The 23,251-nt window shown below is 39.9% G+C and overlaps 1 protein-coding gene across 7 annotated transcripts in view; it reads left to right on the forward strand.

Moving 5' to 3' along the window:
- PPP4R4 (protein phosphatase 4 regulatory subunit 4) overlaps positions 1–23,251 on the forward strand; it is a 108,308-nt gene that overhangs the window by 74,014 nt on the left and 11,043 nt on the right. For 6 of the 7 annotated variants that reach the window (XR_009606553.3, XM_060620653.3, XM_060620652.3 and 3 more), the window contains 10 exons: positions 58–240; positions 3,486–3,591; positions 5,380–5,527; positions 9,355–9,499; positions 11,646–11,687; positions 11,775–11,849; positions 17,971–18,040; positions 18,471–18,557; positions 18,869–18,962; positions 20,044–20,114. Coding sequence is in view for 6 of the 7 variants with exons in the window: in XM_060620653.3 (XP_060476636.1) it covers positions 58–240; positions 3,486–3,591; positions 5,380–5,527; positions 9,355–9,499; positions 11,646–11,687; positions 11,775–11,849; positions 17,971–18,040; positions 18,471–18,557; positions 18,869–18,962; positions 20,044–20,114 (1,021 nt within the window). In the remaining variant the exon portion in view is untranslated. The remainder of the gene's footprint in view (positions 1–57; positions 241–3,485; positions 3,592–5,379; positions 5,528–9,354; positions 9,500–11,645; positions 11,688–11,774; positions 11,850–17,970; positions 18,041–18,470; positions 18,558–18,868; positions 18,963–20,043; positions 20,115–23,251) is intronic. The other variant, XM_060620654.3, reaches the window with a different exon arrangement.

Below are 23,251 nucleotides of genomic sequence, written 5' to 3' on the forward strand. Positions count from 1 at the left end.
CTGGAATGCTGTGGTGGATTTATTATCATCCATCCTCTGATGGGCTTTCTTTTTCAGTTGTCATCTCTGCCTGACTTGATTCCGGCACTCACAGCCGCCGAGCAGCGAGCTGCGGCCTCCTTAAAATGGAGAACTCATGAGAAGCTACTGCAGAAATATGCCTGTCTGCCACACATCATATCCAGTGATCAGATTTATTATCGTTTCTTGCAAAGAATGTTCACGATCGTGATGACAAATGTGAGCCCGGTACCTTTTATCTAATGCTTTTGAACTCTCACCTGATTTTGGGGTTACCAGATTCTTCACATTCTCAAAGTAGTACGACAAACTTCATTTATTCCATTTTGTCCTAGAAGGATGTTCTTTTGCCAGGTCTCTGAAGGGGGAACTTAAGTTTCTCTGTGCTTTTCCGCTCATGCTTGTTTTTGAGCATTGTCTGTATAGCTGGAATGAAGAATGAACAGGTGGTACCTTCACTTACCCTTTGTCCGTATGTCGCCAAGGAGAGTGTGAACAGACTCACTTCAAACTTGATGTAGTTCTTCTCAAGAGGCAGGTCGGCAGGAGACTGTGATCTTGACTGCTAAGTACCTTCTGCTCTGATAATATACCTTATATGTGTCATGGCCTCAGAGCCTGCCTCAACTATGCCGTGTTGCCAAGGCATCTTGTAAGCCTCTCAATCTTAGAGGAGTTACTTTTTCTTTTAAAGTACCTCTGAAAGATGGCTATGTAACAGATAAAGCTTATATTAAAAACATGGTGGCCTATGATGGATAGCCTTAACATTAGAGTCAAAAGCAGGAAAAAAAAAAGATTTGTACCCAAATACCCCAGAGAGTGAGTTGTTGACCTTTGTTACAAAAATTTCCAGAGAGGTCTGCTGAACCCCCGGTTCAATGTACATTTAATATGTACATTTAATATGATGTCTTCCTACCATTTTTGAAGTATAAGAAATTTCCATATGACGTATAAGTTTTAGAAGCTGCTAAAGAAAGTGCTTTATGTTCTCATTGTTCTCAATAAAAGGGAGATAATGAAATCTAATAGCCGTCTCAGAAACCCCAAATCCGTTTTAGCCTCAAAGATTAAAAAGAAAAATAACATGGTCGGTGTCATTTTCAACTTAAGTTAAAAAAAAAAAAATAGACATTTCATGAACTACCTCTTCTACAAGTTAATTTCATTCATCAAAGCAAAGCCTAGAAGATGAAGGTTATGTTATAGACGTAACAGTCTTAAGAAATGATTTTGGCAACAATGACTCCTTACCAGAGGACAACGCGTGAGTGTGCCGCATAGGAAATTTCACATCAAATTGAGCAGAATTTATCAATTATTTTATTCAGAAATTACTTATTTGAGTGCCTGCTATGTGTCAGGCCCTGTTCCAAGAGTTAGGGATAAAGGAGTGAATAAGACAGAGTCCTGCTCTTAACAGAGCCTGCGTTCTACAGTGGTGGCGGCGAGGTGGATAATAAGACAGGCTGAGTAAATCTATTAACAGGGGCCGATGAGTGCTGTGAAGTTTGATCTTAATTGTTGACCTCAATCTGATTATTCAGTAGGCATGTTGTGTTTCCAAAGCCAAGAATACATAATTATTCCATAGTTTTAGCTTCTCTTATCAGGAAGGAGAGACGAGTTGCAACAAAGAGTATGAACAAACTACTTGGAAGCCTGAGAGATTCGTTTTACTATTTTCTTTTACAAGACAGTAACTCCACACTTAAAAGGAGATACGTGATTATTATAGCACGTTTTCCATGATCAAAGAGGACACGTTATTCTGTGTCAGTGTTCTCTGGAGAAAAGAAAGAATTTGTATTTTTAATTCCATACTAATGGTCATAGTATTCATTCCTTCAGCAAAATTAATTGAGAGCTTACTATGTGCCAAGCACTATTCTGGGTACCAAGATACAGCAGCAAACAAAAGAGATAAGGAACTTATTATCACGGAACCTTAGATTCTGTTGGAGACAGGCGGTAAACAAACATACGTATATAGTATGTCAGGGACGAAAGGTATAGTGAAGACCGGGAAAGCAGGGTAGAGGGCGAGGAATGTGACCGAGGGTAGTAGGATCTGTTGTGGAGAGAGCGGTCAGGAAAAAGTCCTCTCTGATCAAGTGTGCTTCATGCAGAGGCTTGAACAAAGTACTGGAGTTACTCTGTGGATGTCTGAAGGACAAGTGGTCCAGGCAAAGGGAATAGTGTGGTTGCGTGAGGACGGAAACCATTGTAGAAAGTGGTAGAGACGTGAGGTAGAGGGGTGGCTGGGTCCACAGCACCGCACACTTTGAGGGCCATGATGTGGAATCTAGGTTGTATTCTCTGAAACGGGGGAAGTCTTTGGAAGGTTTTGAGCAATGACATAAGCTTTTTTTCCCCTACTTTTGTTGTGAAAAATATTTAAGGATCCAGAAAGGCAGCAGTGTGCGGTTTTATTCTACTTGAATTTCAAGGATCCCCACTGTAATAGTCTGAATCTTTAATATTTAAATACTATAGTATTGATACGTAAGCCAAGATGGTGTACGTGAATTTTATGCTGGGCATAATAGATCTGGTTGAGAGATTTTTCTCTAATACGTAGTTGGAACCCAAACCCAGTAAAGACAGATGATTGAATTCATTTAAAATTAATGAATTCTGCCCAGCGGTGTGACAAATTCAAAGGACAGAGGAGTATAGAACATTAGTAAGAGTTATGGACATGGTGTCCCTTTGATTCTAAGTTTCATCTGTGTGTGGACCAGGGATCTCAGTGATGACATTGAGTTCGAAGAGTCAGAAGCAAGCCAGAAGGATTGCAAAGTATATCTGATCATGGGATCTCTAAATTTATATTTTAGAAGTGGCACATTTTTGATGATGTACCTGACACAGGGTATGTTCTTGCAAGCATTTGCTGAATAAATGAGTGACAAGGTCCAGGGAATGGCTAAGAGAATGGGTGGCCGAGAGGTATTTGGGGAGAATGTCACTTAAGATGAAGTGGCAAAGAAATGAGAGTCATCCTGTAAAGCAGATTTGGATGATTTGGAAACTGTGCCAAACAGAATTAACTTTGTAATATGATACATTAGTTGATATGCCTGAGTGGTATTGACATTAAATTATGAGGGCACTTCCACAGTGATTTGAGAGGTGGACCACACTGTTCTTACTTTTTTTTTTTTTTTTTAATGTTTATTTTTGAGAGAGAGACAGAGTACGAGGGGGCAGGGGCAGAGAGAGAGGGAGACACAGAATCCAAAGCAGGCTCCAGGCTCCGAGCTGTGAGCACAGTGCCCGATGCGGGGCTTGAACCCACGAACCGCAAGATCATGACCTGAGCTGAAGTTGCACGCTTAACCGACTGAGCCACCCGGGCGCCCCAACACTGCTCTTACTTTTAGCCGCAATTGAAAATTGATTTGTGGAGCCAAAGTGTATTATTATATTGGTTTAATTGTCTTTCTTATTTCTTTAAGAATGTCTTACCTGTCCAAAAGGCAGCTTCACGAACGCTATGCATTTTTCTACGTTATAATCGTAAACAAGAACAGAGACATGAGGTCATTCAAAAATTAATTGAACGTAAGTAATCATTGCCTCTCATTTTGAAAAACAGAAAGTAAGCAAAGTGGCCTTAGTTAGTTCTGACTTACTGCATGTATCATTTTGCCATGAATAGTTAGGCTGATGTTGGTAAGTATCTGGAGTGTGTTTCTATTTGAGTTTTCTAGGTTAATTTTTGGGGGTTGTTTTAGAAATCTTTAAGATAGGATTATTCTGTGATGAACAAAAGTAATAATTACTCTGGGTCTTTTTTAGTGGGTTTCTACACTTGAAAAATTAAAATAATGTTTCTTTATGGTGAAAGTCCAGTTTCTACCCTGATGAAATAGCATTTGGAACTAAAATACGAGTTGAGTCTCCATGAATGTAGCATTTTATGTTTTTATATTAAATATTAGCAGAATGCGAGGATTTTTTTTAGTTCCCTTGAATAGAGTTGATGCATACATGACTATGAATCTGGTAAGCCTATGTGGTTCATAATGTTTTAAAAAATGAAATCAGTTAACAAATGCAAGTTTTTTTTAATTTGCTAAGGGCTAAATTGAGACAGAAACCTTTAGTTAATGTGTTAATTCTAGAAAGAGTGTCACATACTTGTATATACTTAGTGAATTTTTAATTATTGTATACTTGTTTTGACCATAGTGTCTTAATGCTTTTATTGAACTCTGTTATCCAGCGTAGGTAGTAGGTAATGGGATTTTCTGGTTATTGGACTTCACCATTTTAAGTTGGATCACCATTTTTCAAAAAATTAAGAGTGTATCAAATTCCATTTAAGAAAAATTATGCTCCATATACTTTAAACTTTCTCTTTTTGACTCTGTTTTAATTTAATTTTCATTTTTCAGGGGTACGACCTCACATTTAGAATCAGTTTTATTTTGAAAGGAGATTCCACTTGGCTTTAAATATTAAGAATTTTGCTTTTGAACATTTGTGGAATAAGGGAGAAAACAATCCTTTAAATGTTTACCTGAATTATTGTCAATAATACAGTGTTTACATATGACTTTAACCACTTCAGAGCATTTCTATGGAAATGAAGAAAACCACTAATTTGATTGGTCAAATATAAGTTCAGAGTTCGAAGTTACACAGACTTTGATTTGCATTCCAGCACTACGCCTACCAGCTCTGTGACTTTAACCTCTGAACCTCCTCTCAGGAGGATAAATCTATACTTCCCCCATTGGATTGTTTTTTGGGATTAAATGTGATAATACGTATAGAGTACTTAGCACGTAATGGGTGATCAAAAAATAGTAGATATAGTTATTTAGTACTTAATAAATGCTTATGGGGGGCGCCTGGGTGGCTCAGTCGGTTAAGCGTCCGACTTCAGCTCAGGTCATGATCTCACGGTCCGTGGGTTCAAGCTCCGCGTCGGGCTCTGTGCTGACAGCTCAGAGCCTGGAGCCTGTTTCGGATTCTGTGTCTCCTTCTCTCTGTGACCCTCCCCCGTTCATGCTCTGTCTCTCTCTGTCTCAAAAATAAACGTTAAAAAAAAAAAAAAAAATTAAAAAAAAAAAGTCTAAACTCTTTAAAAAAAAAATAAATGCTTATGGAATAGAATGCAATGTTTAATACATTTTTTCTGGTTTTTGAGATGTTTTGAGATGTCCTTTTTTTTGGGAGTCCACAGATCTTTAGTATATATGATTTTTTTTCTCTTATCTCTTGTATTTGCTAAGCAAATTGTGGATATAAAAAAACTTGTCACGGGTTTTGCGTGTCTAATTTTGTCACATATAATTTCATGTAGGAAAGATTAAACTTATCTTTTTTTGTTGTTGTTTCTAGAACTGGGCCAAGGAAAAAGCTATTGGAATAGACTTCGATTTTTGGATACCTGTGAATTTATTATAGAGATCTTCTCCAAATCATTTTTCTGTAAATACTTCTTTCTACCTGCTATTGAACTGACGCACGATCCAGTGGCAAATGTGAGGTATGCTACCAATCCAAGGAAATACTTGAAAAAATTGTATGTTTAAATTTATCTACTATAATTTATCTACTTACCAACTATAAAGAACATGCAAAATCTTTTTCATAGTCAATCAGAAAACAAGTAAATAATGTATACTTACTTTGAAATTCCTAGTAGTCTTAGTTGATGAGCCTCAGTAAGACTTGGAAGCTTTTCACAGTGTCTCGGGTCTTTTGTTTATTGGGTTGAGAGAGCAGCAGTCAAAGCCAGCCTGGCAGGCTTCTCCTGCCGCTTGGATACACACATTGGCATCAGGATTTGAGCAGATATTCATAATTTATGGATCTTCTAAGACTAAAGAAAAAATAATTCCAAGTTGGCTTGGGCAAAGATCTGTCCATTTTTAGAGGCAATCAAGAGATTGGTTTTTGTTTTATATTTTTAGTGTAAGAAAATACAGAAAATGCCACTGCGTTGGCTTCAGTATTTTGTGCATCCTATCTGTGCTAAGTAACTAATGAACCTATCTACGTTGCAAACATGTTGCAAATCGAAGTTGTGGCCCTAGAAAAGCAGCTCCCACTGTGATGAATTGTCACTTACTTATCAAGCAGTTGACAAAAATTATTTGAACGGCAACGAGGGGCACCTCGGTGGCTCAGTCAGTTAAGCATCTCTCTCTCTCTCTCTCTCTCTCTTTTTTTTTTCTCCAACATTCTTTAATGTTTTTATTCTTTTTCTTTAATGTTTTTATTCTTGGGGGAGAGAGAGAGACAGAGTGTGAGTGGGGGAGGGGCAGAGAGAAAGAGGGAGACCCAGAATGTGAAGCAGGTTCCAGGCTCTGAGCTGTCAGCACAGAGCCCGACGCAGGGCTCGAACTCATGGACTGTGAGATCATGACCTGAGCCAAAGTCGGATGCTTAACCTACTGAGCCACCCAGGCACCCCAGGGAGACACAGAATTCTAAGCAGGCTCCAGACTCCACGCTGTCAGCACAGATCCCGACACGGGGCTCAAACCCACAAACCGCGAGATCATGACCTGAGCCGAAGTTGGACATTTAACTGACTGAGCCACCCAGGCACCCCCTGACTCTTGATCTTGACTCAGGTCGTGATGTCACAGTTCACGAGTTTGAGCCTTGCGTTGTGCTCTGTGCTCACGAGGAGCCTGCTTCGGATTCTGTCTCTCCCTCTCTCTGCCCCCTCCTGCTCTCTCTCTCGCTCTCTTTCTCAAATAAATAAAAAAACTTTAAAACAAAAACACAAACCTGAAAGGAAACGAAATCATCTCTAACCCAGGTCAACGAGACTGAAAGCATAGAGTTGACCCTAAGAGAAAGCAACCTGTCAATTCAAAAACCAAATGAAGATTAATTGAACATTGCTCTGTGAATTTTGGTTATTTTGGGGGTAAGAGATCATTGCATAGCAATTTGTTTTGGTTTCCACTCTTCTGCCTGGGTAATCACCAGTCAAACAAACGGGTCCAGCAATACCATATACTAATTGGCTTTTGGAGACGAAAGCATTTGCCCAGCTCTGCAGAGATGTGTAGATAGAACGAAAGCCGTCACAGGCAAGAGTGGTGGGATCGTGCACTTAGGACGGGTTTCTGGAGCCACACTGCCTGAGCTGATTTCCAGCTCTATACTACCTGTGTGTCTTTGGGCAAGTTACATAATCTCTCTGCACATGGATTTCCTTAGCACCTAATTCATAGGGGGTTCCAAGGGGTAAATACCTGAGATAATGTACATGAAGAATTTAGCTTACCAGGAAGGGCGTGTGATACCTAATCATAAAATCTTTATGATCTCACGGACCCAGGATTCTCAGAGTTAAATCACCACTTCTGTAGCTTTTGTTGAATATATGTTTTCGAGACTTGCCTTGAGTTATGAAGAATGAAGTGTGCATAGACTGTTGATTGTTTTTGTTTTTCCTTACGTCAATGTTTAAAACTTGCATTCACGGAGCCTAGACAATGTAGAGGCTGGAAAGACCGTTGGTATTCAACGGAGCCTTCCCCTTTGCCAGAAATGCAAATGATTCTCTTTGGGGTAACTGGGGCCCCTTAACTGAGAGAAAGCATCACCAGGATCCATGGTGAGCTCAAATGAGTTCGAGACCATTATTGCTATGAATGGAGCTGAATATTCTAGAGGAAGAGCCTCCTTCGCCTTTTCACCTGAATAGAAAGCAGACTTTTTGTATGTGGAGAATCCTCGACTGCGGGCTCAGCGGACAGGTTGGCCTAGAAACTCTAGGAATGGGACTTGGTTGTCCCGGGTTTGGCATAGAAGTAAAAAAAATAGTATCTGGAGAGCACTCAGAGGAATGGATGAATACAGCAGCCCAAACGTAGGCAACTGCCTGGCATCGCTCTGTAAAAGCAGCCCCGGCAGAGCACTAGACTAGTAGCTTAGCAAAGCAGAGCACTTTCTGCACTGCCTCTTCCCGGCAAGGTTTTCTGTGCTGCCCCGGATCGCCTCTCACCTCTCTGGCGTTCTTCCGTCTGTGTGTTGCTGCCTTATCCGCGCGGTGTAGACTGGGATGGCGCCTAGGCTCTGTCCTTTTGCCTTTTCTTCTCAGACTGCACTCCATGGCTTTGGCGAGCTCTCCAGTCTCCTGGCTTGCATGTCATCTGTGTGCTGAAGTTTCCTGACTGTATGTCTCCAGCACGGGTGTCCTTCCTGTACAGGAGACGCGTTGAGCTAGCTGCCCACTTAGCATTTCCGTGGCTTGTCCAGCAAGCGCCTCAGACTCGGTCTGCCCGAAAGTAAATCCCCGCCGTGTCCCGCACCCACGCCTGCCCTTGCTTCTTCTGAGGTCTTCTCCATCCGTGCACATAACCGTCTCCTCTTGCCACCTGCTTGGATCAAAACCTTACCTCCTTCCTGCCACCCCACCACAGATCCTCAGCACACACTGCTGCTTGCAAAATACGTTGAATCCAAACACTTCTCGCTGCTGACTGCTACCACTCTGGTTCAGGCGGCCGCCGTCTCCTGCCTGAATGACTGCTAGAGCCTCCTCTGTTGTTTCCCTTCTGTCCTCGACCCTCTACAGTCTGCTCTCACACCACTAGTCAGGTGATCCTTCTTCCATCATGTTAAGCCCGATCACTTCCCTCCTCTGTGTAAAACTCTCCACAGCTTCTTACGGTGTCCAAAGTGAAAGCTAGTCTTGGAGCAGTGGCCTCCAAGGCCCTGCACGAGCTGGCCTCCTGTTGCCACTTTGAGGTCTCCTGATGATCTCACCTTTGCTCAGCTCTACCCACTATAGCCTATTTGCCAGTTTGGGTCAATTTGCCAATTTGGGGTAACACCCAAGTCAGGCTCCCCCTATAGGTCATTTGCACATACGGCAGGCTCCTGTCCATCATGCTCTTCTCTGGATGTTCACGTTACTTACTCCCTAATTTTCTTTAATAAGTCTTTGATTAAATATTATCTCTTCAGCGAAACTTTCGCTGAAACTCTCTATGACCTCGTCTTTTAAAACTAACGCCCCGCCTCTGATACTCCCTTTTCTTTTCCTGCTTTAGTTTTGTCCATGGCACTTACCACTCTCTGACAGATACTTTGTTTCCTTATTCTTTCTTCCTTACCCGGTACTACAGGGTGAGCTCCAGGAGAGCAAAGAATTTGGTTGGTCTTTTTCACTGTGTGTCTCAGCACCCAGAATAACGAATGCTTGACTCCTAACAGCCACCCCGTAAGCATTTGCTATAGGCTAAATTCCCAGGCTCTCCGAAGTTTGAATTTTCTTTCCATTTCGCGTTACTGTTATTCTTAGTTATTGAACTCATTCAAAAGTAAGTACTATTTAATTTATTACAGAATGAAACTTTGCTACTTGTTGCCCAAAGTGAAATCTACTCTGAAGATCCCTGCAGATAAGCATCTGCTTCAGCAGTTAGAAATGTGTGTGAGGAAACTCCTCTGTCAAGAAAAAGATAAAGATGTTCTGGCTATTGTAAAAAGAGTAAGTATCGCTCTTGCCGCGCCAGTGGCGTTTCTTGCGTGAAGACAGTGTCCATCGTAGCTTCCGTGTTTTAGCTTGACACGATAGCAATATGGTAACATAGCGTTGCTAGAGTAGTGTTGGTAACGGACTTGGCTGATGTGTGCTACGGCTGGTAAAGTTCCTTTCATGGGGCAGTTAGACATTCAACTTGTATTACTAGTAATATAAGCACCATGAGAGAGCTTGGCCCATTTGAGGTGCTTCATAAATACTGTTCATCCACCAGACTTGATTTATAAGTGATTATAATCCAACTGGGAAAGTCACACTTCATAGAAATTTAGCCCTGGAAGGGCCGTCAAGATCTGATTGATTTTGCAGAAACTCTAGGCCTAGAGCTAGTAAATGTCTGCTAGGGATCATATTAGCAAGTGGCTGAGCCGGGGCTGGAATACGGATCTCTTACCCCGAGTGCATTCTTTTTTCAGGAATATGACATCATGTCTTATGGGTTTGTTTGTTTCTTTTGTTTTTAGCATGGGCTCACATGGATTGTTTGCCGATGTTACAAAATGAAAACAGCAAAAATTTGGGGTTAGTGAAGTCATGCCTGAAAATACTTTGTGGTCTTTCAAAACTTTCTGCTGAACGCATAACTCATATTTTTGTAAGATTAAGTCAAATTTAAGTGGTTACTCTCAGTCTGAGTGTGAACTTCAGGATACATAGTTCCTGAGCATTTCTTTATACTGAGAGGAATTAATTTATTAATGCCTTTTAACTTAGCATTGATGGTGAGGGGAAAAAAAGAATCCTTTGATTTTCTTTTTCTGTTTTTTTTTCTTAGAGATCATTGCCAGATGTCACATGAGGAACTTTTTAATACAGTGATTTGATAATTTAGTATTAATTAGTATGCTCTTGTTTTATTGAAGTGTGAGTTCCTCTTTTACCAGCTAAACTAACCAGAAATACCCAGGGTCTGTACGCCCACCTAAATCTAAAAGCATATTACATATAGTATACGTATATACGTGTATGTATGTATTATATGTATTTGTTTCTACCAGATATTTCTGTCCTTACCATTTAATTACAGAAGTTTAGGCAACAGAGTTAACTTTCACAATAATAAACATAAGAGCATGAGTGACTTTCTTGGCAGAATTTATTAACTCAAAAGATAAACTAACCCCATAAATAGGGACAAAAATGATTGAATTAATGGATTACTAATCTACAAGACTAGAGCTTACTGTAAGTGTGTGTTACATGAGGAAGTCAGTCGATCCCATGAAAATTCTATAGTATACTGCTTATCAAACTGAGGGCTTGGAAAGGGAACCACCGAGGAAGCTTCTTCTACAAAGCTTCGGGATAAAAATGGCATGGCTTATGCTAGTCAGTTTTTAAGGTGGGAAGCAATTTTATTTAAAAGGGATAATTTCATGGCATAAATTACAATATCTTCCTGAATTTCAGCATAAAAATCTTCAAATAAATATTCTGTGTGCAACACTGGCTTTGGGCATGAGTCTGTATAAATAGACTTTTATCTGGACCATCATAGTGAGAAGTACAGTCCTCTGTCAGAGTCAGAATGCTGGGTCAGCGGGACCGCTGTTTGATTAAAATGATTTGTTTCAGACTAATGTGTTCTGAAAGAGAAATGCTAAATTGAGAAATACTTTCAGGGCGAAGTCTTCCTTAATGGTTAGAATGTCATAATGATCAAACATTTCTACGGAAAGGAACTAAGGATTTTAACCCAAACGACAGTTTGCTTCATATATATTTAGCTAAAAGTTCTTTTAAAAAATTCAAAAATTATCTTGTATTTCTGAAGATTCAGAGAAGAGTGGCCCTGGGGTTATTAGAAGTTCGCTAATTTGTGTGTGTTTAGCATCCAACGTGTCCCTCTAGACTTGCTCTCTTTAAGGTTAAAGTCTTTTCCAAGCAGCGTAAATGGAGCCTGGCATTAGGAGGTTGGTTAAAAGTACCATGTAAAATTGGGAAGAATCTGAGAGGTTTTCTAATGTAGCCTTCCCATAGAATGGAGAAGTCTCCTCTTTGAACCTCCCTCTGGAAAAGGAGTCTTTTGGAGAGACGATTGTTTGGCTTAATTTAATTACTGTCGAATAATTTTTCACAACTTTGCTTTTAGACCGTGTTAGAGCTGGACAGGATGGAAATGTCCATGGATGCGGTAAGCCCAGGCTTTACCTTATGCTCAAAGAATATAAAAATTGGCAGGAACTCATCGTAGTGTTTCGTAACTTCATTTTAAACTTAGTTTCAGAAAAAGTTTTATGAAAAAGATTTGTTGGATCAAGAGAAAGAAAGAGAAGAACTACTACTTATGGAAATGGTACGTTGTTTGCACGTGGGCACACACACACTTCTTTCTGACCAGTGTTAGCTGTGCTTTGTTATGCAACCCAATAAATCATTTCCCGATTTTTTGAAATCTCTGTTGTGAACTAGAACGCAAACTACATCTGAGAACCTTTCAAAATCAACTACTTTATTGAAGTATGATTGACGTACAATTAACTGGATATATTGAAAGGGTACAGTTTGATGAAAACATCACCACAATCAAAATGCCAGCCATTTCCATTCCCTCAGGCGCTTCCCCGGGCCCCTTGGAAAGCCATACGTTCTACTCCGCTCCCCCAAAACCGTTCATCTAGTTTCTATCTATAAATAGCTAGCAGCTAGAATTGACAGAAGTTTGTTTACATATGTTTTCTGTTCCTGCCTCTTTTTACCAGCATAATTGTTTTGACATTTATCCGCGCTGCTGTATGTTCTCAGTCGTTCATTCCTGTTTATCTCTGAGTAGTAGTCCACATTCCAGACCTACCACAGTTTGTTTATCAACCTCTTTTTATTTTAAATTAGAAACCCCTTTTAAAAAGAAGTGTTTATTTCTTTTGAGAGAGAGAGAGAGAGAGAGAGGGAGCGAGCGTGTGAGCAGGGGAGGGGCAGAGAGAGAGAGAGAGAGAGAGAGAGAGAGAGAGAGAGAATATTCCAAACAGGCTCCATGTTGTCAATGCAGAACCCAACACAGGTCTTGATCTCATGAACCATGAGATTATGACCTGAGCTGAAATTAAGGATCGGATGCTTACCTGACTGACATACCCAGGCGCCCCGTGTTTATCCACCTCTTATGAGTACTTGGGTTACTTCCAGTTTGGGGATATTAGAAATAAAGCTGCTGTGACCATTTATGAAGACGTCTCTGGGTGGGCCTACGAAGAAGTCTTCTTTTGCAGAAATACCTAGGAATGGAATGGCTGGATTGGATGGTAGGGCTTGCTTAATTTAAAACAAAACAAAACACAGTTTTACAAGGTTGCTGTACCATCTTACGTCCCCATCGGCTGTGGTGGAGAGCTTCAATTACCCCATATCCTCTCAGCTCGATAGGGCGGGTATATAATCGTGTCTCATTGTGATTTCAAATTGTATATCCCTGATATCTAGGGATGTTGAACATCTCTCTGTTTACTGCCCATCCTTATCTCTTATTTGATGAAGTCTGTTTTCAGATTTTTTCAGTTTACGTATTCATTTTGAGAGAGCACGTGCCCGTGCAAACAGGGAAGGGGCAGAGAGAGAGGGAGGGAGAATTCCAAGGGAGAATCCACTGCGCTGACAGTGCAGAGCTGGATGTGGGGCTTGATCCCACAACCGAGAGATCATGACTTGAGCTGAAACCAAAAGTCGGATGCCCAACCGACTGAGCCACTCAGGCGCCCCTGTTTTCAGATATTTAAATGGGTGGTTGTCGTCATCTTATTGAGATGCAAGAGTTCTTTATACGCTCAGTACTACTCCTTTGTCAGATATACATTTTATGAATGTTTTCTTTGAGTCTGTGGCTTATCTTTCACTTATTTAATGGTGAAAGATTATTTTATTTTGCAGAGCAGTTTTAAATCTTGATGAGGTTCCACTTACCATTTTTTTCTTTTATTGTTTATGCTTGTTTGTTCCAAGAATCCATTGTCTACCCCAAAATTACAAAGACTTTTTGCTGTGTTTTCTTCTGGAAATTTTAGTTGTAGGTTTTACAGTTAGGTCTGTGGTCCACTTCAATTATATGAATGAATTATATGAATGAAATCATTTTATATGATTTTTCCCATCTGAATATTCAATTATTCCAGCACTATTCGTCGAAAACTTCCTTATTGAATTGCCTTAGCATCTTAAAAAAAATGTCCATATATGTATGTGTTTATTTCTTGACTCCCTATTCTGTTCCACTGATTTACACGTTTATCATTTTGGCAATTCCAAACTGTCTTTATCACTGTGACATTATAGTAATTTTCGAAATAAGGTAGGTTAAGTTTTTCAACTTTGTTCTTTTTTAATTGCTTTGACCAATCTAGGCCCTTTGCATTTTGATTATAAAGTTTAGAATCAGTTTATCCATTTACATAAAAAGCCCGCTGGAATTTTTTTTTTTTTTTTAAGCCTGCTGGAATTTTTGTTAGAATTGTGTTAATTATCCTAACAATTTTCTGATCTCTGAACATTGTCTACCACTCCATTTATTTAATCTTTACTTTTTTCCATGTAATTTTGGTAGTGTTAAGTGTAGAGTTAAAGGAGGTCTTATGTTCAATTTATTTCTGGGCATATTATGGTTTTTGGCATTATTATAAATGGAATTATAATTTTTAATCTTACTTCCTAGAATTTCACTGTTGTCAATTACCGTTGATTTTTATATATTCACCTTGTATTTGTTCTAGAGTTGTTTTTTCGATTTAATAGGGTTTTCTACATAAGCCATTATATCCTCTTTAGGTACAACAAGATTACTTCTTTCTATTCGGTGTTTATGCCTTTTATTTCTTACGTCTGGTTGCAAAGTCTAGGACCTGTAGTGTAACGAAACACTTCCAATTGAATAAAAGTGACGGGAGCAGTCACCCTTGTCATTTTACAGATTTTAGGGGGAAACAGCTGGATCTTTAACCATTCGGCATGATGTTACCAAGAGATTTTATGTGGGTGCCCTTTATCAAATTGCAGAAGTTGCCTCCTATATCTAGTCCGCTGAGGGTTTTTATGAATGACTATTGAATTTTGTCAAATGTTCTTTCTTCATATATAGAAATGATGTTTGCTTACTCTTTATCCTGTTTAGCCACTGTATTTTTTTTATTTTTAATTATTGTTATTTTTTTTAATGTTTATTTTTAAGTGAAAAAGCACGAGTGGGGGAGGGGCAGCGGGAGAGGGGGACAGAGGATCCAAAGCAGGCTCTGCGCTGACATGCGGCGAGCCTGACGCGGGGCTCGAACTCATGAACCAAGAGATCATGACCTGAGCTGAAGTCGGATGCTCAGCCAAGCGGGCCAACCAGGCACCCCAAATTACCTTGGGTTTTTAAACGCTAAATCAATCTCGTATTTTGGGGATAAACTCTACTTGATGATGATATATTATCCTTTTCTCTATTGTTGGATTCTTGGCTAGTTTTTAAAGGGACTTTTGCATCTCTATTCACAGTGAAATTGGCCTATAATTTCCTTTTTTGTCATTTTTGGGACTTTTAAGTTTCATATTACAGTTGTGGGCCTTATAAAATGAAATGTGTAGTATTACCACTTCCTCTTAATTCCTCTGTTTTCTGATGGAGTTTGTATAAAATTGGTTTTAATTTTTCCTTGGGTGTTTGATAGAATTCACTAGTGAAATTATCAAGGCCCAAAGTTTTAATTTTGAAAAGAATTTTGGTAATTGACTCAACTACTAATAGATACAAAGCTGTTCAGGTTTTTTATTTCTTCTTTTGTAAACTTGATAATTTGCTTCCCATACCCAGAATTCTGTTAGCTGAGCTGTCAAATTTGTTCCCATAAAGTTGTTTATACTCTTATATTATTCTTTTAATATATATATAGGATCCATGGTGATAACTTCTGTTTCATTCTTACCTTAGTGGTTGGTGTTCTGTCTCTCCTTCCCCTTTCTTTCTCTCTCTGTCTCTTTTCTTTCTTTCTTTTTTTTTTGAATTGTTTTTTGGTGGTTTCATCGAGAGGTTACAATACACTTAACCCTTTAAGGTCTACTAAGTGTTAATAGTGTACTAATTCATTCAACGATGATACAGAGCTCTCTGCCCTTTATGTTACAGTTGTTACGTGAATTATATTTGTATTGAAAGCCCCACGAGTCAGTGTAATAATCTTTGCTTTAAGTTGTGATATGTATCTTTGAAGAATTTAAGAGCGTAAACTCCTGTGTTTACTTTCTTATTTTTTACCAGTTCTAGTACTCTTCATTCATTGCTAAGCGTCTGAACTTCCCTCTGCTATTTTTTTTCCTTTGACCTGAAGAACTGGCTTTGGTTGTTCTTGGGCAGGGGGGGAGCAGGTATTTTGTGGCATATTTTCTTAGCTTTCCCTTACCTGAAATGTATTGTTTTTTGCCTTTGCCCCTGAAGGCCATTTTCACTGGATATGGCATTCGGGGTTGACAACCTTTCTCTTACTGTGCTTTAAAGATGTGTTCTGGTCTCCATAGCATCTGATAAAATATTAGCTCTCTTTTGGATTATCGTTCTGTGTGTAATGTTGCTTTCCTCTGGTTACTTTGAAGATGTCTTTCCTCTTATGCTTTGTTTTCAGCAGTTTGCTTTTGATGTGTTTAGGCATAATTTACTTCAAGTTTACCTGTTTTGGATTTGCTGAGCTTTCCGAATCTGTAAACGTGTATCATTTCCCAAATTTGCGAAGGTTTGAGCCATTATTTAAGTATGTGTTTGCTCTTCTACTTCTGGGTCTTCGGTCCCAGATGTTAGATCTTTTGATCTTGCCCCACTGGTCCATGAGGTTTTGTTCCTTTTTTTTTTTTTTTCTTTCCTTACGCTTTGTTATTCAGAGTGAATAACTTCCGTTGATGCGTCTTCAAGGCCACTGACTCTTTTCCTGTCCTCTTTGAGCTGCTGAGCCCACCCAGTGTTTTTATTCCCAGTGCTGCATTTTTCAGTTCTCAAATTCCCATTGACTTCTTCCTTATATTTTCTCCCTGTGGAGAATTGTTCTGTGAGATTAAACACTTCAGTGGAGATCTGAAAAAGCAAGTGCATGACTTCAGCAGCCTTCGGAGACAGAGATTACAGTTCAGGACGGCCAGCAGTAGAAACTGCAGAGCATAAGCAGGCTCTAAACGCTAAGTTTCAGAACTCAGTGAGCTGAACCCAAGACAAGAATCAGGCCATAGAAGAGCCACAGGTGATCCTGGCATCGGAGTTAGCGGACTCGAAGCCAGCTGTGACTAATGTGACCAAGATAACCGAGGAAAAGGTGGGGAAAGTAGCCAACACTACTTGCAACCCGCTTAATGACGTTTGTTTTTCAGTTTTACGCGTCTTATTTGCACTGCAAGAGTTCCATTTGGTTCTTTTTTATGGAGACCGGTTCTAAGTAGAAATTTTTCAATCTGTTGTCTGGTTTCTCCCTGCTTTTCATTACATGTGCAATCGAAAAGAATGCGTGTTCTCCAGTTGCCGAGTGTAGTGTTGTCTTTTGGCTTTTGGTTTTTGTTTTACTTTGAAGGAGGTTCCACACCAAGTGTGGGGCTTGAACTCATGAGCCCGAGATCAAGATCCTCTGACTGAGCCAGCCAGGCACCCTGGGTGTAGTGTTTTATACATGTCGGTTATGCTAAGTTTGCTCAGAACTTGGCATGTTTATTGATTTTCCTGCCTCCTTGTTCTGTTTTGGGGAGAAACTGAGTTTTGGTAGCATTTTGTTTCTGGATCTGGAAGGTGGTTATATGTGTTCATTTTGGGAAAATTCACTGAGCTCTGCACTTTCTTTACATATGTTATACTTCAGTAAAACATTAAAAAATATCCCAACACACCATTTCTTTTTCTCTCAATCTTTTAAAGAAAAGTATTACTTTGCCACTTACCCATCAGAAATGGAGATGACCATTAATAAACAACATTTTGCCAATGTGAATTGGTACATACCTTCTAGAAGAGAAAGGCCCATTATAACAATGATACTAAACTCATTGTTTTAGCTTGACAGACCTCCCAGGGCACAATTCTGTACCTGTTAAAAGAACTCAAATCTGAAAGAACCTTGACTTCTTCAGACAGTAGTTTGGAAAGAGAATTCTTTGCTAAGGCACTTCTGTGAACTGTATTTGTATCTGTAATGCTTGGAGTAATTTCTCAGAAGAGTTTTTGGGGCACCTGGGTGGCTCCGTTGGTTAAGCGTCCGGCTCTTGATTTCTGCCCAGGTCATGATCTCACGGTTTGTGGGATCAAGCCCCACATCGGGCTCTGTGCTAAACGTGCAGCCTGCCTGGGCTTCTCTCTCTCCCTCTCTTTCTGTCCCTCCTGTGTCTCTGTCTCAAAATAAATAAACCTTAAAAAAAATAAAAGAAGAGTTTTATAAATCTACTTATGCTTACCGTTTCCTGCTAACACACTGTTTTAATAACAGGAACAATTAGAGAAAGAGAAGCAACAGAGCGATGGGAGGCCCATGAGTGAGAAGAGCTTTGAAAAGAAACGTAAGTAGTTTTCCCATGTCTCAGCCGCTAAGTTACACGCTTGGTGTCGCTTCCTGGCGTGCTGACAGACCACGCCGATTTTCAGAGTTTGAGACAGAAAATTGGTCCACTTTCTCTCACTTTTTAAAAGGTGTTTTCAAACATTGGCTGTTTCACGTGGCACCGGTTTAGGAATACATGAATAAATGCTGGGAGTCCGTGTGAAGGTTCAGATCCTTCACAGGGAAGCTTAAAGTCTGACGACGGCAGTGCTGTTGTGAAATTGGTCGCTGGACAGCTGAGATTGAAATATGTAGATACATAAATGCAGCATACTTGGGAAAGAGCGCTTCTTAGCTAGTAGGACACATACTCTCTGTGTTGTCTTGCGTGCTTATGCAGATTAAGAGCTCAGAGGAAATTACAGCATTGAAAACAGAGTTTGTTTTAGGTAGAGACACCAAGACACCGACGACTCTGCCCAAGAGCATCCCCATCTCTGTTCCCGGACCCTCCGGAACCAGCACCCCGTCGACAAGTAGGAAACGGCCTCTTTTTGTGTCTCCTTTTCCCCTTCTATAAAATCAGTTATCGGGAAAGCCACGCCACTAGAGGAGATGTATTATTCTAAAACACCTTTTACCTTCTATCATTCAGTGTTTTGGGACTTCTTGCTGAGCAGTTGGGGTAAGAGATACTCCAGTTAGCTCAACCAAGGAAAGGAAGCTGGACAAATCCGTGCCTCACGAAAGGGGGCGGGGGCGGGGGGAGTTGGCCAGGGGATGGGCGGGCGTAGGGCAGCCAAGGACGAACCGAACAGCTGCGTTTTCCTTCTGCTTTTTACTCCAGGCAAAGAAATCAAGAAATCCAAACTGATCCGAAGCCAGTCTTTTAATAATCAAGCTTTTCATGCGAAATACGGCAACTTAGACAAGTGTGCTAGGTATGGCATGTCAGCTATTCATGTTCTAACCCGATTTGATTTTGCTAGTTACCTATCTTTACTTACGTGAAATATTTACATTGTATAAAACGAGGGTTAATTTTGTTTTTTTTTTTTTTAATAGGCCAATAGATTGTAAGCGTTCTTCTGTAAAGATTTTATATGAACAAAATTGTAGCCTGCCGGTTTGTATGACAATAGGTATTCTGGCATTCTAGGAGGACTTTCTGCCATGGTGCCGTATAATAGCATCATGGAATCCATATGCTGTTTTATGAGGGAGGCGGTGCTCTGTCATATGCACCACTCGACTAATACGTGGCTGCGGACGTGTCCCATTTGCCAAGTAGAGGTGGACGTCCATTTGCCGTTGATACTGTTTCCTTCTGTAAAGAAGCACTAGTGTGTTTTTGTGGCAAAGTAATCACAACAATTCTTCTGACGACGATAGATGAGTGTCTAGCTTCCCCTTTGGCCCCACGCACTGAATGATCAACAGTCAAGACGAGGAGAGAGTCAGCATAGATTCCGTGACCCTGACTTTTTATAAATGTTGTACACATACAGTATGTAAGAGCTGCGTATCCATCAATGAAAGTAACTTTAAGTCAACGTAAATGTCTTTAAAAGCATCTGTCAAGAAAGATAACGTGGCATGGGAAAGACACGTCTTTCTTTTGTGAGAGATAGCTTACTCTAGCTTTTCAGCTGCGTTTTTGGACGTTCTCAATAGATCTATCTGGACTTCCTAATCAATAGAGTGATCTTGAGATGGACAAAGAGATTACAACTGAAGAGAAATTATTTCCAGGAAAATTGTATCCGTATTATCTGTCGTAGTTGAGCATCAAAAGAAAAACTGATTCTGCTGTAGCAAGTTTCAGGAGATGCTTTTAAGGTAAAGAAAGAATAGGTGTTGTGAGGCATGGGAAGCAATAAATTGAGAAGTAAAAGTAGCAACTGTGCTTCCACCAGAGGTAGAGGAAGGCGTTAAAAGAGATTTAGAAAGACCAAGTGCCTAATGACTAGGGTGACAGAAGCCATGTTCTTGTATTTTAAACCAGTTCACATTCTTTTCTAGCAAAAGTTCTACAGTAGGATATACACCTTCCGTCTCAGGGTTAGGAAAGACTTCTGTGGTTTCACTAACTGGTAAGTAGAAATCTGAGCTCTTTAAAAAAATAATTGCTAAATTTAATGAACTACTGTTTTCTTTACATGACCTCTTTATTTCTGGAGACAGTGTTCCCCCTAAACTTGTATCTTTATCAAAGGCCTAAATGGTTAAACTTTTCCCTAGCAGCTGAGAAAATTCTTGACTATGCCATTTGGTTTTCACCGTCAAGACTCAGAGTTCAATACTTTATTTTTTTTTAATTTTTTTTTTAAATGTTTGTTTATTTTTGAGACAGAGCATGAACAGGGGAGGGGCAAGAGAGAGGGAGACACAGAATCCAAACCAGGCTCCAGGCTCCATGCTGTCAGCACAGAGCCCCACGCTGGGCTCAAACCCATAGATGGAGAGATCATGGCCTGAGCCAAAGTCAGATGCTTAACTGACTGAACCACCCAGGCGCCCCAGAGTTCAATACTTTTGAAAGAAAGAAAGGGCAATAATCGAGTAGGTTCTTCCGTAGTCTGAGGCCCTCCTGAGGCACAGATTAAAAGTTTTGCAGTGATTTTTAAAGAAGCTAAAAAGAGTAGGGCTTCATGGTGGATCATATGTAGCCAAACATTTACAATATTACCTATTTGAATATTTATACCAGGGGTCAGCAAACTTTTTCTGTAAAGGGCCAGATAGTAAATATTCTAGGCTTTCTTGGCCAAATTGGTTTCTGTCACAATTACTCAACTCTACTGTTGAGTAGAAGCAGCCATAAACAGTACCTAATGGATAGGTATGGTTGTGTTCCAATAAAGTTTTATTTACAAAAACAGGCAGCGGGCAAGATTTGGCTTACAGACTTGTAGTTTGCTTACCTCTGTCTTATATAATAGAACACAATGATACCATGGATAAGGGAAAATATATTGCTAAAAATTGCTAATGACGGTATAGTTGTAACTTTTTGCCTTAGAAATACTGGCTGAAAGTTATTGAGCTATGGTAATTTTTTAGTGTGAGGAATAGCAAATCGACTCAAGAGGTCAGAAACTTTTAAAAGTTGGGTCACATGTCCTTTTCAGGTTGTGTTTTGAGTATTCTGTCTTCCTCTTACTATCTTTTTTTTATTCTCATGAAGAATGTACACCCACTGGCTGTAAACAGTATGTTTTCATTTGCCAGAAGAGAAAATAGTTCCAATGTTAAGGCACTGATATTCATATACCGTATATATAGTAGACTATGAGTAGCATAAGAAACCTGAAAGAATTTGATAACAGAAACTTGTTGAACTAAAATTACCAATGCTTCTTGAAGTGAGGGCCATAAATAATAAAACTATTCATTACTTTTATCTTTGCAAGTCAGCGATTTCTTTAGGAGATACTAAGGGAACATTAAGGGTTTGTGAACTTTTATTATATATATATTATATACATATAACATATGTATATTGGAGATGACTTCAGATGAGCATATTTAAAATTTTTTTAATGTTTACTTATTTTTCGAGAGAGAGAGAGAGAGAGAGACTGAATATGAACAGGAGAGGGGCAGAGAGGGAGGGAGACACAGAATCTGAAGCAGCCTCCAGGCTCTGAGCTGTCAGCACAGAGCCCATGCGGGGTTCGAACTCCCGAACCATGAGATCATGACCTGAGCTGAAGTCAGACACTCAACCGACCGAGCCACCCAGGATCCCATCCAGCATACAACATGACGTAAATTCACTTGTCAGCTCACCTTAGGCTTTCCTTAGCTGTGACGGTTTCTTAGCCTTTCCTTGTTTTTGGTGACATTCCCAGTTTTGAGAGGTACTGGCCAAATATTTTGCAGGACGCCCCTCTATTAGAATTTATCTGATGTTTTTCTTACAATTAGACTAAGGTGGTGGGTTGGAGGAAGGGTGACAGAGGTAAAGTGCCGTTTTCATCACATCATACCAAGGTACACACTGTGACATGTTTTACCACATTTTATGTATTTTATCTCACTGTTTCATGACAGATCACTAGAAATGGGATGTTTGCCCGGGGGGGGGATGGGCAAGATGAGGGCAGGGGCGTGGGAGGTGCAGGCTTTGGGGGGTGGGTGAGCAAGGCACAGAGTCAGAAGCATCATCAGCGGCCTTGTAGTAGTGTAGCACGGTGACAGATGGCAGTTACACTTGCAGGGATACAGCACAGCTCATAGAGGAACCACCCTGTTGTACCCGGAAGCTAATTGTGTGTCCACTGTACATTAAAAAAAAAAAAAAAAAGTTTTACGGATAGAATTCTGTGCATTCCTTAAAATGTTTAAGAAAAAAAAACCCACTTGATTACATAGAAAAATAGTTAAAGACTTACGAAATCACAAAGTATGGTATAAAGTAGAAGGCACAGGAGGTCCTTATTTGCGTAAGTTATATGCATGGGCGTGCACGTACGTAGCCTGCTTAGGGAAAAGAGACTGAAGCAAATTATATTAGGACGGTTAAAGACTATTGCTTCAGTTGCTAGAATTATGGTATTATAGATAAGTTTTATTTTCATACTGTTTTTGTGTTCTCCACTTTTCAAAATGCTTATAGGTTCTTGTAACGAAAAAATTAACGTGTTATTGCTAATGCTGTAAATCATTTCTTGACGCCAGATGATATGTTACTGTTTATTCATTTTTTAAAAATTTTGTAGACCGAGGACCCAGACAAATACATTAAACCAAGAAAATACTGATTTAAAAAAAATGTTTTTAAAGTTCTGAAGTGTAGGGGCACCTGGGTGGCTCAGTCGGTTAGGCGTCCGACTTCGGCTCAGGTCATGATCTCACGGTTTGTGGGTTCAAGCCCTGCGTCGGGCTCTGTGCTGACAGCTCAGAGCCTGGAGCCTGCTTCGGATTCTGTGTCTCCCTCTCTCTGTGCCCCTCCCCTGCTCGTGCTCTGTCTCTGTCTCTCAAAAATAAATAAAAAGTGTTAAAACAAATAAAAAAAAAAGAACTTTAAAGTTCTGAATTTTTTTAAAAAAAGCAGTGAGGGGTGAGAAATACAAGGAGATAACCACTGCACAGACAGTAAAATGTCTAAAATTAGAAAGACTCACAATATCAAGTGTGTGTGAGGATGTAAAGCAACTCTCCAGAACGCTTATTCGTTGCTGGTGGAAATGCAGAATGGCACAACCACTTTGGGCAACTGTTTGGC

This window comes from Panthera onca, chromosome B3 (genome assembly GCF_046562875.1).
Source record: "Panthera onca isolate mPanOnc1 chromosome B3, mPanOnc1 haplotype 2, whole genome shotgun sequence".
In the NCBI taxonomy this organism is placed as follows: Eukaryota; Metazoa; Chordata; class Mammalia; order Carnivora; family Felidae; genus Panthera; species Panthera onca.